A 16,353-nucleotide genomic window follows, 5' to 3' on the forward strand; every position below is an offset into this window, starting at 1 on the left:
ACTTTAATAAGTAGACTTTGATGTTCTTAAACCGCGAGCTATTTGTTGATTTTTGGTGATGATATTTTTTTTAATAAATGTAAATCTCTTAAATTATGAACTATGTGAATAATAATAAAAAAAACCACTATTTAAACACAAATTAAAGTTGTTTGCAACTCATGGATATAGTCTGGAGCGCAACACTAACCTTATTTTTGGAATTAATAAACACTGTTAAAAAGCAAGCAATGCGATACAATTTGATCCTGTTGGTGTACGTAGCGGTAGGCAGTACCCCGCCTTGCCGTGACCTTGTTCGCAGGTAACACAGCAACTGGGCTCCAGCAGATACAATGACAAAAGAGCCTTCCCCTCCACCCTTCCATACCCTTCCCCCCGAGCAGCTCAGATATTTCGCTCTGCCCATTCATGTAGCCAGTAGCCCAGCGCACTGAACATTTTTACTAGGGAGGCCCTTTAAACTGTGCCATGGCAAGAGAATTGTTATTAATGAATGTTCTACGTACCACCAGCAGAAATTGTTAAGCAATACTTTAGTTTTTGAAGGGTTGTTAGCAGCCAATTAGAAACAGTTGGTAGTGCCTCATGATCTTTAAATACGGACTGTATATACAGATAACAATTATATACAATATTTATTACAGTATTAGTTTTTCCTACTCATGTTATATATTACAACAGATTTTTACTACAATGTTATGTATATATATACACATATATGCACAAGCAACCTAATCAGAATGGTGGGAGGCCAAACAATTCTGGCTGGAACTCCTGCAGGGATGAAATGACCTGCGTGGCAGGCAGGCCTTCTCTAGGAACTCTGGGATCCGGAACCATGACAACTTGCATGCCAGCAGCCAACGCTCCTTCCACACCGTTAAGAGCATCCTCAAAAACAAGGCACTACAACAGAACAACAAAGACAGTACAAGTTAACCCCTTTCTTCATCACGTAATAATTGATAGGGACAAGATCATACGGTGAATTGTGATAAAACTGAAATAACACCAAAGAGAATGTCAATGCAACATGTAACAAGCATTATGCTTGTTAGTACACCATAAAGCACCACATGCAACTAAAAACACGCAATTTAGTCAGCATTATTAATCAATTCTTAACTTGAATTACAAAAACATATTTTTTGAATATATTAAAATCAATTAATGTAATTAATTAGCTGAGTTAGAAGTTTGTACCAATATGTATGGACTAAAGGGATTGGAAAAAAATAATCTTTTTTTTTTAATCTTGCAACTCTTATTATGTAGTAACACATTTTTACATATTACGTTGGTACATTTTTAAAACACACATATACTTGCAGATTTTAACTACTGATGATAAAGTGTTTGCATTACCGTGCTTCATTCAAACACCATACATGTTTGAAACAAAAGAGAGTGGATGAATTCTTTGTTAAGAAATGATGTGAAAATTTATTTTTATATATTTTGTAATGTCTTATAAACAATATAGGGCATGTACACTATGTACTTTTGTTTCAAAACTTAGTTTTTTATCATAATAAACTCTAAGTCTACTTATTTAAGGATTACATTTTGTTTATTACCCATATTACCAAGGTTTATACGGATTTTTGATTGTACTGATTACCTTTTGTCCGGATAGACAAGGTTTATTCACAGGAAGCTAAAACCTTTCCACATGATTTAAGTGGACTGTCTCAACTATTTATATTTATTGTATGAGTATAAACTAAAGTGAAGTATAAAAAAAATGCAAGCTAGCAAAAGGCTTCTGTAAATTGAAGTTTTGTGACGTCACACATCATTATTATTTATTTTCAGACTTTCTCGTGACTCATGATTTTTGTGACATGCAGACACCCTGCAGTCTATTGCCAAGAGTACACCATCTTGAAGGTTGTCTACACAATGAGATAAGAATGGAACATTGATGGAATGAATTGGCAGAAGAACCTGGAGTAGGCCCATCAGATCACTTAATTGCACGCCACGTTTCCCACCAGTGAAAAATCCAGTCGTGTCTCAGTCAGAGCCTGAAACTGGACTGTCTTGGTGGGAAGCAAGTGATCTGACCATTGAACCATCTTGGTCCCTTCATAATTTTTATTCTAACTTGTACACAAAAAAATAATTTAACAAATTTTAATATCTTACCAGTAAAATTTTAACACTTTTAACGTGGCATTTAGGATTGAATTATATTTATTAGCTTACAGTCAACTGAACTTACACTTTGGAATCAACACTGAAACAGTTTTAAAATGATAAACTCTTTGTACCGCTATTTCGAGCCAGGTTCTAATCTTTAATTTCCTGTTTCTATCCTTTGTCGAAACTGGCTTGTGAGTCCCTTGAATCTCACTGCATTGAAAAATATCACAGATTCGTGGAATTGATGAGCTAGACTCGACAAAGGATTGGAACAGGAATTTAAATATGACAAACCTGACTGAAAATAAGTGTTCGAAGATGCAGGCACTTCAGGAACACTCTAGCACTAACCTCCTCCGGCTTGGGTTGGGTCGAGAACTTGGACGCACAGACCAGGAAGATGTCGGGAGCTGGCTTGCCCCTCTTCACCTCCGGGTCGGAGCCCCCGGCCACGGTGTGGCTGAACTGACCCCACAGGTCCCTGTGGGAGGACATCTTCATCTCCATGGCCTCCATGGTGCTGCTCGTCGCTATGGCGATGGGGATTTTGTGCAACACGAGGTGCCTCACCAGCCGCTCCACTCCTGCATCATCACCGCACCACCGCCTTCTCCAAGCAAAACACTGGGTTCCTGGACTCGTGGTAGTGAAGTGACTATTGCAAAAAACTGCACACTCAGTTCAAGATAAGGTGAGACTATTATGATTTTTATCTATTAAAACTGCATAATTTTGTATTAGATAAGCTCTTTACAATGACACGTTACCACTAGGTCTTCTATTTCGATACTTGGCATTCCTTTTAAACAAATATTACCTATTTCAAGCAGGCAAAACAAGAGACTCCAAACTGCCAGACCTACAGTATGGATATAATCTATTACAAGCAAAAAGACCAACTAGCCAAGCATGTTTTACATTTACTATAAGACCAAGAATCCCGGAAAAAATGCTTTATGCTTCCTACAAGACATTTCAAGTGTGTACACTTCACTAGTGATTTTTTGAAGAGATCTGAATTATGAAGGCAATGTGATATCAAATATTTTTTTTTTAACAGTAACATTCATCTGTATTTTCCCTTCTACAGTTTATTTAATCTTTGATTTAAGTTGGGGTTTATGCGGCATGTCAAAATACCATGTGCGCCACTACACAAGGGGTGCGTGGACCCAGTGAATAGTATCTCAAGGAGTGACATCGCCAGTGTGAGGACAAGACTTGAAATGATCTGGCCCACTCTAAGCGTTGGGCACACTGTTGGGTGTTAAATACCAGGGGGCTATGGGCTCGCTCTCCCGATTTAGTTACCACGTGGTCAAACAAATGGACACGAGCTTCAGCAGAAACTTATTACACAAGGCGATGGTACAATCATGTTAGAAATTAATACTTAAGGTGATAAAAAAAACCTGTGGCATTAAATAAATTTACGTGAAGTTCAAGCCGCCCACGCAAATGAACAAGTCATTCACATTTGTTTCCGAATTCCATCACATGGATTACCTTTTAATTAGTTAAACAGTTTACCACCTTAAGTAGATTACAAGGATGAAAGAAAGCTGTTTATAATTAATAAAGATCTTTAACTGCATTCGAAATCATGCAACTGGCATAAAAAAACACATAAATGCCCTTAGAAAAATATTGTATGAACCTGTACGATATAACTCATTAAACTGACAAGTAAAAAAAAAAAAACATTATTTAAAATTTAGTGAGCTAGACACGCGGTATTGTGTACACGAAATTTGCTGGAGATTTTAAGAAATGAGTGGGATGGTTGGAGGCTGGTGAGCTCCATTGGGCTTAGTGATGGTGCAGCCCTGGATAATGTAAACGTGTCGTAAATACCATTGTGCTGTATATTAATGTTTCTTTCTTTCCCAGCTAAAACTATATTGACATTCAATAATTTAACACAATCACTAGTCCGGCAAGGCCATGGTAACGAACATACCAGATTCTAGACCTTTCATTGTACATACCGAAAACTTTCTACGTTAACTACTGGCATTTTTATAACACTTTCAAAGTAGGGGCAGAGTGTCTTACTAATTTGTTCTATATTATAATCCAGCCATTTATTAAATCCTCCACCCCCCCTCCCTTTTTTTCCCCATAATGAAAGCATTATATCTATATAGTGCTCACGTTACCCTGAATTTTTTATATAAAAAAAAACATTTAAATTTAAACTGCAATTCTTTAATTTTAATCTATTATATTTGTAAATTTGAGATCTTTTAAGAAGAAACAACCATTGTAAACAGTAATTTTTATTTATAAAACTGGCTTTAGTAGTTAAATGTGGTATTTATTAGAATTAATTGCATTGGGGGGGAAAAGGAAGTGGGAATTGTGCTCTCTGTGTAACACACTTAAATGCATCCTGAATACAGATGGCCAGTGTGTTTATGTGTCGATGCACTGAGGTGTCAGTGCGTGTTGATACTCATAATGTGTTCTGTTTCGACCCTTGTGTTAGGCAAGTGTCCCATGTTTTATCCCACTCACTGTTTAATGCCTCAACCGTGCGGTGCTCACTGCATGGACGTAGATTTAGCGAGAAGGGCGGGGAGGCAGGGGATTAGGAACCAAGAAGCCCCTTCACTGAGGGGGCCAGCTTGTGCTTTCGAAATCGTGACTGTGAAATTATGTTGAAAAACGTAAATGTCAAAACTATGTTTTGTGGAAAACTTACTGTATATTTTGAAATTTTCTGCTTATTGTATGCACACAGGTCAAAATATGGGCGGTAGCCTACACAAATGACGTGTCTGTTAAAGCCCACACGCAAAACTTTCGGACCACGCAGGACCACACTGAGAATCCCACAGATTTGCGCCCCTGGCCCGTGTATCGTGACACGGAGCGCAGATATTCTTGCTCAGCATGCTATCCCACAGTTGCATCATCACTTTGCAGTGCGTTGCGTGTCGCCACACCGTATCGTGACGGTAGGCTGAGTTGTTTCGAACGAGTCGAGACTCTGCTCTACACCTGAACCAAACAAACCACACCAGTAGGTACCTGGCATCATACGAACTCCAGGCAGCAGCTCTTTTTCTTTCTCCACCTGGTACTCCACCACCTCTTCAGGTGTCATGGGCAACTTCAGCTCTTCGACAATCGTTTTGCAAGACGTCAAGCGTGTGAGGCCAAGGATTTTCATCCTCAAACCAAAATCAAAGTATTTTCCATGCTCCGCTGCCAGATCCGTGTACACTTTTTCATAAATGGTTTCAGTATCTGATAAAACGGAAAGGAATATTAGAACATCTGTAAGTAGCCCATTTCAGGTTCTCATCAACATGAATTATCACAGTACTCGTGCATTAAGACTTAAAAAATAAACTTGCACTGAAAACTATACACATAAAAAAAAATACAATTTCTGCATTAACTCTGTTCATAACTTTATTTCATTTATGAAACATGAAAATAATTTAATTTTCGTGAATTGCTCATAACCGATAGTAAAATGATAATATATTTGATTAGCGGTGCTGTTCACACACAGTTAATGAAAAACTTTATCCAGCAGTAGATCTAGAAAATAAATGTAGTGAAAAAAATAAATAAATAAATAAATAAATAAATAAATATATATATATATATATATATATATATATATATATATATATATATAATAACAACTTACATCATTGGAGCAATCAGTACTGTCAATAGAATTAATATCTGGTAAATACTGGATTAAATTAAAATTTGAATGTGATAGGCTACATTCTTGATAAGAGTTATAAATTTTGCTATGGATAAAGATGATAATATAGACGTTGAATTAGTCCTTCTGTGGTATCAGTTTGCTTGTTGAACATGTAAATAATAATTAAACAAGTTGATATTCAAACAATATATTTACTAATTTTCTTGCAACAAATACAGTGGGGCATCTATTATCCGAATACTGATCAACCGAAAAATAGGTTAACTGAAAGCATTGCAGTCTGCAAATTCAAATTTGCATGCCACGTAGTTCCGCTAAAGACGCTAGAGCGAAATATACAGACAAAAAATAAAAACTCAGCTTTGAAGCAAAAATTTTTTTTTAGACCTTTTCCCCCAAAATATATGTGCTGTCTTTAATGTACTATCACTACTTTATGTTAATGTATATATTTAAAAGACATTTGGCACAAAAAATTTACAGTTTTGTGTTTAGTATCAGTGTTTCTTTGTTCTTATAACACTGGTACATGTGTTTTTTTTTTTTTATAAATTATTGGTTATCCAAAAAATTGTATCCTACCACCAACAGTCTCAAATTGTTTAGGATAGTCGGTCCTCTACTGTATTGTAAGTAAATTTTGTGTTGGCCGCTCGATGAAAGTTAACAATGACTTAACTTACTTTGGTAAAGATGGGTTATAAATTTTAATTATCTGAAATGTCTTTAAAGGACTAACCCTTTAAAATAATTATTTTGCATAACAATGTATATGTTTTTGTCTGAATTCATAAAGTACCCAAAGTAAGAGCAGATTATCCGTGATTTTGAATGATGTTATTTTTAATTATTGGTGATTTTGAACCATCAATGGACAAACATATAAAGCTGAATCATATATTTACTACTCAACATATTTGGATTAAATCTGAAACAGCGGCAGCCCAAACACTGGATTAACAAATCCTATACACTACTATGTAGGGTATAAAAGTAAAATTTTGCACATCTGAATGCTTGTGACACTTTTTACTATTGAACTTTCATAAAATTTTATATAGAGGTAGCAGACATATTTGATTAAAACACACAGAAAATTTTATCCCATAAAAAACCACCATCTCTTTGCAAATAGCAGTTAAAATCAATTTACAAAGGTAACACACAGTAACAGAGGCTGCGTTAGGGATATTAGGAATTAACCTACTGCCTACGTTAACTTTTTTAGTAAACTTTTTTGTTTTCATTATTTAGTTTTAATTTTTATAATAAATTCGATAATGCTTGAATATTTTTTTTCTATAGTTATTTTCATATTGATATAAACTAATAAGCCAGATTGTATGAGAATGCTTTGCGACGAAGTGGAAATCTTACCCATACCACATGGGTACTACAGCTAGTATTTTATATGCATTGGAAGTAAATTATATAAATTTTGACACCTATATTTTCTAATACCCCTGATAGCAGTTTTATAAAAGCAGAATTAACTTTTTATATGAATAAATGTTAAGAATTACAAAATAGACCAAAAGAAATTATTAATCAAAAGTACATAGTAGTAAATAAATTTCCTTCTATCTGACTAAACCTGTGTATTAAAGTACCCAGCCTATGATTAAATATTTAGTTCAAATATCTGAAACAATAACTTCTTAAACTACTATCTTGAGATGGCTATTTCTCCTGTTATATATTTTAAGGTTATTTTTTAATGTTTTATTTGTTTCGATGATTTTTATTAAATTACTTTTAAATGAAGTACTTTTTTATATGCATTTAATTTGGGATGGTTTTTTGATTTTTTTTTATGTAGGCTTACAAGATATTTACTTAAAAAAAATATTTTTAAAACATTAAAAAAAACACAGTAGGCCTATATGATTAGTTTCAACACTCGGTAGGTAACAAAACACTTTTGGCAAAAATAGCATTTGAAAGATTTTAAAACTTGACCTCTACGAAACTGAAAGAGGGTTAGAAAACAATGAGTCCGTGGTGGACGCGATCGCTGAGGCATCAACTTTATGCGAAGTGGGTCTAGAACCACTTCTTGGTATCATTCAACTTCTGAGCACTGAGTCTGTATCAAAATGGGTTTACAACCCACTGAAAATATGAAGATCCCATTTGCAGTATCTAACTGTGTGATGTAAAACATTATTCCATACATTAGCCGTTTTTAGTGTTGTGCAGCCGGTCAAAGTTCGGCGGTGACGTCATGCGTAGATGAAAACATGACGTATGCTTACACCTGCCTCCTTTACTAATAGCATCAAGGCTAAGTCTTATTTCTCGACCTCTCCTCTTTATCATCTGCCAAAAGGTTTAAATTAGCACAGCAGTGTACTCAATATTAACATTTATCATAATTCGGTAAATATTCACAGTCGCGGTAGATGCCAAAAAAAATGCTAAAAATCCGAAAACACTTTTATTCTGTGCTCTTTCACTTCCTCTTTTCAAATCAACCGGCGGAGATAAGAAATTCCAACTACTTTCGGAGATATTGAATTTTTTAATTTTCATCACAATACCTGCGTATTCATGCTGGAAAAAATGCTAACAATCCGAAAATACTTTTATTCTATGCTCTTTCACTTCCTCTTTTCAAATCAACCGGCGGAGATAAGAAATTCCAAATACTTTATGAGATATCGAATTTTTTAATTTAGCAATACAATGCCCGCTTAACCCTTCGGACGTCGCCATTTTTTATTTTGACGTGTGTTAGTGAATGCGTAATAAATAAAATGGTCGATTAGGTCAGGTCAGTTACATTATAAATACTTTCAAACTAAGCGGACATTAAAAATAATGTGAATTAAATTTAATGGTTCTTTAGTTTTAAATTATTTATAATGTAACTGACCTGACCTAACAAAACCCGGACAAATGATGAACATTAACAACTCACGTAATTTTTTTTTACTTATTACTTGCGCAACAATATCCAAATAAAAAAATAATACTTTAAAATTAGAAACGTTAAAAACTCACCTAAGTTGGAGGCGGGTACATTTCCTTTGCCACTATAAGTAAATGATGTAGTCGTTCACGGCAGAAGTTGACCGATTAATTAAACATCGTATTGAACAATAAATGAATAAATCATCACGTATTGGTTCATTTGAATACTGACCAATCACGGAATAAATAATCACCTATTGGTTAATTTGAATACTAGCCAATCACGGAACAGTCATGTGACAAAATTGTCCAATAAGAAACATGATACTCGTAAACAAGAAACCTTATTATCTATGACAAGAAACAATGGTGATCGCCGCATACTACGCAGGTATTGTGATGAAAATTAAAAAATTCGATATCTCCTAAAGTATTTGGAATTTCTTACCTCCGCCGGTTGATTTGAAAAGAGGAAGTGAAAGAGCACAGAATAAAAGTATTTTCAGATTTTTAGCATTTTTTTTTGGCATTTACCGCGACTCTACATATGATGAAATTTAAAAATTCGATATCTCCTAAAGTATTTGGAATTTCTTACCTCCGCCGGTTGATTTGAAAAGAGGAAGTGAAAGGGCACAGAATAAAAGTATTTTCAGATTTTTAGCATTTTTTTTGGCATCTACCGCGACTGTACATATTTACCCATAATTCATACCACACATTTTATTTATTTAATTTTTCATGGTAATTATTGCGGGGGGGGGGGGGGGGTTAACAAAATGAAACATCTTTAATTATAAGGGGGGGGGGGGGGGGGCAGGATGCATTGCAGGCACCAGTGTTTGATCCAGCAGAATTACCTTGTTAAGCTATGTCTAGCTTATATGCAAGCAGTCATTAGGCCTTATCATTTATCATTTTCCTGTTACGTCCAGAAACATATGTAGCACCCATTGTAGACAAGGTACAGCAAATGGTTCATGTTCACATCCACTGGAGAACGGATCAAGTGCACAAGGAGAAAATGTTTACAAGTGAGCATATTTTTACATTATTGAACTAAATAATAGGGCTGATTCACAGATCCTCAAAATTTCTATGGAGTACCTACAGTGGCATATTGATAAGATGCTGTGTCCACCTTCGAGAGAACTAAGGTTCGAATCCCAAACCAGCCATCATATTTTCAGTTGGCCATGGTTTCTCAAAATCACTCCATACAAATGCTTAGGATTGTTTCTTACAAGGCCTTGGTAGATTCGTTTCCCAATATTTCTGATCTATGGTGCTGACACTATTCTTCTCTAGGAACAACTTGTTGTAAATAAGGGATTTAAAAAAAAAAAATTTGTTCTCAATCTTTTTTTAATTAAGGCTACAAGCTCAAGAAATCAGTTACGTACTTACTATGGTAACATAGCCAGAGCAAGTATGAGGTAACACATTAAATATTGTAGGCAACAAATCTTAAAGAACTTCAAATTTTAAACCCATTATTTATCAATAACAAATAGTTTCTCTACTGAAGTACCTAAATGTCTTCACATTGATTCTCTACTTTTGCAATGTAAGGCAGTAATTTTGTAACTTCTTGTCACGTTTACATTGATTACATCAGATACTGGAGAAAATGTTTCCATCCATATAAAATATTTTATTATTAAATTAATTTTAGACACCTTGTCTAATAAAGTACGTAAGTCATTAATGTGATTTTTTCATTGTATTTTCTAACATCAAGTTTGAACTAAACAAAATGACAATCCGTAAATTAAATACTCTTGAACATACCCAGCAGCAGACCATCGCAGTCAAAAATTACATGCGTTACTGGTCGATACGACATTTGTATAAAATAACTTCTTATCAATACTTTCAAATTTCAAATCAAATACTCTACGATATAATCAACCGGAAAAACCACCACAGAACACACAGAAAGAGAACACGCACTTGAATACAACCTAAGATATTACACCATACCAGTGATGCCAACTCCTACAGAGTGTTCCCCCTCGAACCAACTTCAAATCCCCCTAGATGTCGATTAAAAACCCATAAAATTTTCTCTTGAACTTCGTTTGTCACTTGCAATATAAATTATGAGTGTTTACATTTCCTTATTCTTCTGCCCAAACAGAGCATACTCCGTGTTCGATAACTGTCAAATATATAATGTAAAAATATTTTTAAACAACGAAAACTATCAGTATGTTGACATGAACATGAATTTTGAAAATGGAAGATTTTTCTCGCATATCAAATGTATGTCAAGTTTCAGCAAGCATTCTATGATCGCGTACAGTCACCAATGGGAAGCCTTCATTTCACAAATGAGAGAAACACACCCGAAGTTCCCCGAAGTTCATGCTCGCTTTTTTGTTTACATGATTTCACAGTATCTTTAATGTAGCCAGGGGCATAACCGAGGGGGGTGGGGTTAGGGGTTCTAACCCCCTCCCCCCCTTAGCCGTAATTTTTTTTCTCATCTGAAAGCAGGTTAGCTAAAAGCCTGGGTGTCTTACTGCTATCACCGGCGACTGCACTGGAGGGGAAGAGTAAGCGAGCCCTACCGATTTTCCTGCCCTTCCCCTACCCCTGTCACGAGCAGAAGCTATAAGGTTGTGACGCCATGACGGGTCCCAAGTTTTCAAATATGTTACACCTATTGTATTTAACCAGCACGGTAATTATAAGCAGGTGGTGACTGGGTAACTCTTCAAGCTAAAGCTAATTGTTTCCAGGAATAGGCCAATTCTGCCAAAACCAAACCATTTTTATTCTTTTTATTTTGTATTGTCACGCTTCGAGCAAGATTTATGGTTTTGAGTGGACTTGGACAAGGCACTTGGATTGATTAAAATATCTTTAATTAATTTCTTACTGCATCACTCAAACAATTTTTTTTATTAAAAAAATAATAATAATTTTACCATTACAATATTTAAAGTTAAGTACCGAAAACTGCTCAAATAGCACTATTTAAAACCTTCAAATCCGAATTTTTCCGGGGGGGACGGGACCCCCGGACCCCCCACTTTGCCGACATCCGGGGTCTCGGGCTCGAGTCCCGGTGCGGCTCCTAGCGGAAATGGCTGTTGTCGATGTAGTGTTTCTGGGTGGGTGCCAGACTAGCTCTGTTTCTCGTCGATAGGTGATCGTGGGGTCGGTTGCCCCGCGTGGCCCACTAGGACCGTCGGCGGTGTTGCGTGGGATATGAGGGATTCCCTACTTGGTGGTGGTTGGGAGTTGTATGGTTAATTGATTAGGAACTGAATTAATGCGGCAAATGACGTGCGTCGTTTATTCATGCGACTGTGGGCTTGGTGTAATACCGTGGATTACACACCACGTCGTACAGAGGGTGACGTCACACAATACATAAGTTACACAATTACACAAAGTTATTCTGAAAAGTTTCGTAATGAAGGTGTGGCACAAGTTTACAAAAAATTTACGTGGTGGCGCGTTGCACAAGTTTACTCAAGAATGTTCCAGGTTCAAGGCATCGCACAAAATTACTAAAATGTTACGTACTAGCATGGCACTAGGCAGTTCTAAGCATGGTTACACAAAAGGGGGGTGAGGACGATTGGAGGCGGCCAATCCCGTATATCTATGTCTCGAGGCGATGTTCGCGTCCACTGTAGTGGAGCGTGGACCGCAGCTAAATTTGTCCAAGTTCCCATATGGGGTGTTGTCAGCGCCGGGGCGACTGGCTGTAATTCAAGTTCTGTGGTTCGGGAGGCGGCCCGTGCCGTATACTGAAAACTACCCCGCGGACCAAGTGTGGTTGCAGGGGGTTTTAAAATTTACGCGGCCGGATTAAGTCCTGGACCGAAAATGTGGACCGGATGCGCACGGAGAGATTAATAAAAAGAGGTTTCGAGGAAGTGACCATAATTACCAGAAGTGAGTTCAATGCAGACAATGGATGATGTCTCTCCGTGGGACGTGCGTCCGCCCCGGTCCACGAGTCGCGCTGTACTGCTGTTGTGTCATGGCGTCCGGCCGAGGCTCGGTGTCCCTCGCGCCAGGGTTGACCTCATTATGTTATTTTCCAATTTAACAAGTTAACAAGAGATTTTAAGGGCGCTAAATTCCTGCATTAATTATTAAGGCTAAATTAACATTACTCATCCCTTCTACAATTTAGAGTTAGTATGTTTACGAATTATGGCTTTTAAACTATACGTCACACCAGAGACAGTTTGTCTCTTGCCGGACTTCTCCGGTGGGGGGTAATAACGAAACACAGGGGGTTAATAATTATGTCACATGAAATACTTAACTAATCTAGGCAGAAGGCCGCCAGGGGAACACTCACACACGTATCGACACATTTTCACACGTGAGTGCCCGGGCACTCCTACGTCGCACTTTCATTAAGCGAACGTTTAACTTATACGTAATGTTGTTTATATTCTGTGTGTGTTTTATCAAAGTGGTCGACTGTAATGTCGGTCTGTTTATTATGGGGCCGGGTTCGACCTTGTCTGCTGGTGGCTCGCCTGACTCGGGTGGCCCGTGGCTAGGGGCGCGTTCCGTTAGCGGGGCCGAATACTGGCGGTTGCAGGTCGGGCTTTAGGGTGGCCTTCGTTCGGACGACATCAACTTTAATAGGGGAGGGACCATGCTTCTTAACCCCCCCCCCCCCATACACAAATCCTGGCTACGCTACTGAATGTAGCTATTCTAACCAAATCAACCGTCCACAATTTTTAAAAGTATTTATAATGTAGCTAACCTAATCTAATTGACCATTAGTTATCATGAGTTACAATGAACAAAAAAAAAAACGAAGATGCACGATCGGGCATTTGGCTCTCTCGTCTGTGAAAAGAAGGCTTTCCATCATCGATACTGAGTCCCGACAGTTTCAAGAACAGGGCTCTGTTAATTGTGTTTGGCATTTCCAAACAGGAAGTTCGAATAAATTAAAACATCATCGACTGTAGAATCGAGATATGAACAAGCAGAAATATTCCATTAAACATATGTCTGATACTTCACGATTGACTTGCATCGTGCAACTGCTGAGACAAGCTTGAGAATATTCTTTCATAAATAGCAGTGCATTTTGCGAAATTAATTTAGTTACAGTCAAGCATTGCTAGCATCAAGATGTACTGCTACCTGTAAGGTTTTCTGAGCCAAAAAGGATTCATTCTAAAGGAAATTGCCATCACGTACGAGGATGATGGCAGGATTCAAACTCGCACCTTCAGGCCTCTGTATCCCAGGAAACTAATGGACAAAAAAAGTAAACATTCAAGTAAACATTGGAGTAGAACGAAGGTATTGCTATTGCAGTATCCGTGGGGCATCATTTATGTCTCCAGACCTTAGCAGAAAAAATGGCTGTGCAAGCTTTTGGATGGAGCCACCAAAATTGTAGACCTGCAGGCTTAATATGGCTGTTCTTTCCTGCGAAAGCTTAGTGCAATGTATGGCGAACAGTCATACGACAAGTTTGAACGAGTATGTGTCTGCACAAGCTCGCAGCTAATTTGGAAATGGCACTTGCAGTATAAGTAGAGTCTGCATGTATAAAAGTTGTGCATCGGTTCGTACATTCAGTTGTTGTCCGACCTGCGAGAATATGTTTTCGTTTTATCCTGCCAACATGTACGTGAGCGTAAGATCTAGCTTCGAGTACAGCTATTGGGATGTCGGATATCTGCTCACATATATGGAAATCTGTGATGAAGGCGCTCAGCACTGGCGGTTTTCGCACTTTCCTGTGTCCTACAAATAGACTTAGCAGCTTCTAGATGCTGCGAACCTGGAAAATGTGTCGTCTATCACATGAGACTGCACACGATCCCTCCAGCCATCATCGAAGAAATAATTAGTCGCTTTGTCTGCACGTGTCACACCAAACCTGGATCCGGATGTGTTGCAACCTGTTGCGACCTGCAATGCATCTACACAGACATTGAAACGACATGCATCTCATCGTAATTCAGTCAGTGATCCTGACCTAACAAGCACCGAGTCAAAGCCCAGGTGCAATCGTGATTGCAGACGTCGTCGTTCATGTCTCACCGAACTTGATATCGCAAAAAAAAAAAAAAAAAAAAAAAAAAGACCAGTCAGATACCTGTGTTCCTGTGCCTGAGATCAGCGAACCAGTTGGAACCAGGATAGACGAGATTGTACACAGAGTAGACGAGACAGTTTGTGCAGCTTTAAAGAATTTGCTTAAGAAAATTCTTAATGTCTTAATCTAATATTACTTTGTGCATTTTAAAATAAATTTGGAAAACTTGAACTTTGTGTGTTTTTATTTCAAAAGATTTTTACCTCGCACTGTACCTAACTCCAACCCTCCTCTACCCCTGACCCAGCAGAAGGGCAGGTCAGACTAATATCTGTGAGTCAAGGAGCAGCTACCAGCCTCCCAGTGGGCCTGTCGCCCCACCTCATGCCACTCCATCAACCGATGCTGTTGCCGGGACACGTCAGCTACAAGGCCACTAGGCAACGAGGCTAAGCGACTACGAGGTTCCAAGACCACAAGGCCACAGGGCTACGGGGCTACGAGTATTCAAGACTCTAGACTTTAATGCTCCGATTGATGGAATGACCTAATTACCATTCTCCATTTGGTTAGTCTTTGATGCCTATTTTTGCATCTCTCCTTGCAGCAGCACTCTCTAGTAGGTGACGTACCTACGTTAACTAGCATTCCTGGTAGCAAGTATTGAAAATAAAGATGGCTGCAATGCCCTCTAGTAAGTGATGCTATTATTCCTTCAAACTAAAAAATAATTACAAGTCCGAATATGTAATTTATTTGTATACCTTATTTAATTCCAAGTCTGGTAAAAGTATTGATGGCCACCGGCATGAGATCAAAGGTGTGTTTTCCAACCCAGAGGTCCGAGCTGGTTCAAATGGTTTGAATCACCGCAGTTCAATGTATTTTGTATAAAAATATTACATTTAATATGTTGATAGGGACAACAATAACATTTGCAGGTAATGGAACATCGATCGATCTTATGTGCCGGAGACAGGGCGATGCTGACACACTCTAGGAACAAACAGCAAAAACAAATATGTTGGTATACAAATTGGTGGCCTCCAGCAGAACAGGAAAAAAAAACAAGATGGTGGTCGTGACATCATCCAAGATGGCGGCCTTCAGCAGACGAAAAAAATATGTTGTAAATTATAATAGAATCTAAAAAAAAAAAAAAAAATTGAAAATGACATCAGATCCAAGTTGATGAGCATGCCATTAGGATTCTAGATGGTGGTGGTAACGAAAATTGCAATGTTCTAGCATCCAAGTTGGTGACCATAATGAAAAGTGCAATGATTACATCATACACATTCAAGGTGGTGGGCATAACGAAAAGTGCAACATTCAGAGAGGGACATTAGATTTCAAGATGGTGGAATTCAAGATGGCGACTGAGGTCAAAGGCCAAGGTCAAAGGTAATGTTCATCCAGATGGCTGCTAGATGTCAGATGTCGGTCGGTCATTGGCATCATCCTCAATCCTCACTCCTACTCCTGTTTCCAGAGCCCCCAATATATACTAAGTACTATGGTTGAGAGATAGCACATTTAATGATATGGAATACAGGTA

General features: G+C 37.8%; 1 protein-coding gene across 1 annotated transcript; it reads right to left on the reverse strand.

Moving 5' to 3' along the window:
• Positions 1-579: 579 nt before the first annotated feature.
• Positions 580-10,761, reverse strand: LOC134531953 (pseudouridine-5'-phosphatase-like). The gene is made up of 4 exons (XM_063368044.1): positions 10,544-10,761; positions 5,182-5,400; positions 2,500-2,732; positions 580-909 (listed from the first exon to the last, which is right to left on the reverse strand). Exons 1-4 carry the CDS (start codon positions 10,596-10,598, stop codon positions 739-741), a joined length of 678 nt encoding a protein of 225 aa, XP_063224114.1. The 5' UTR covers positions 10,599-10,761; the 3' UTR covers positions 580-738.
• Positions 10,762-16,353: the final 5,592 nt, after the last annotated feature.

The sequence above is a fragment of the Bacillus rossius genome, chromosome 5, assembly GCF_032445375.1.
Source record: "Bacillus rossius redtenbacheri isolate Brsri chromosome 5, Brsri_v3, whole genome shotgun sequence".
NCBI lineage: Eukaryota > Metazoa > Arthropoda > Insecta > Phasmatodea > Bacillidae > Bacillus > Bacillus rossius.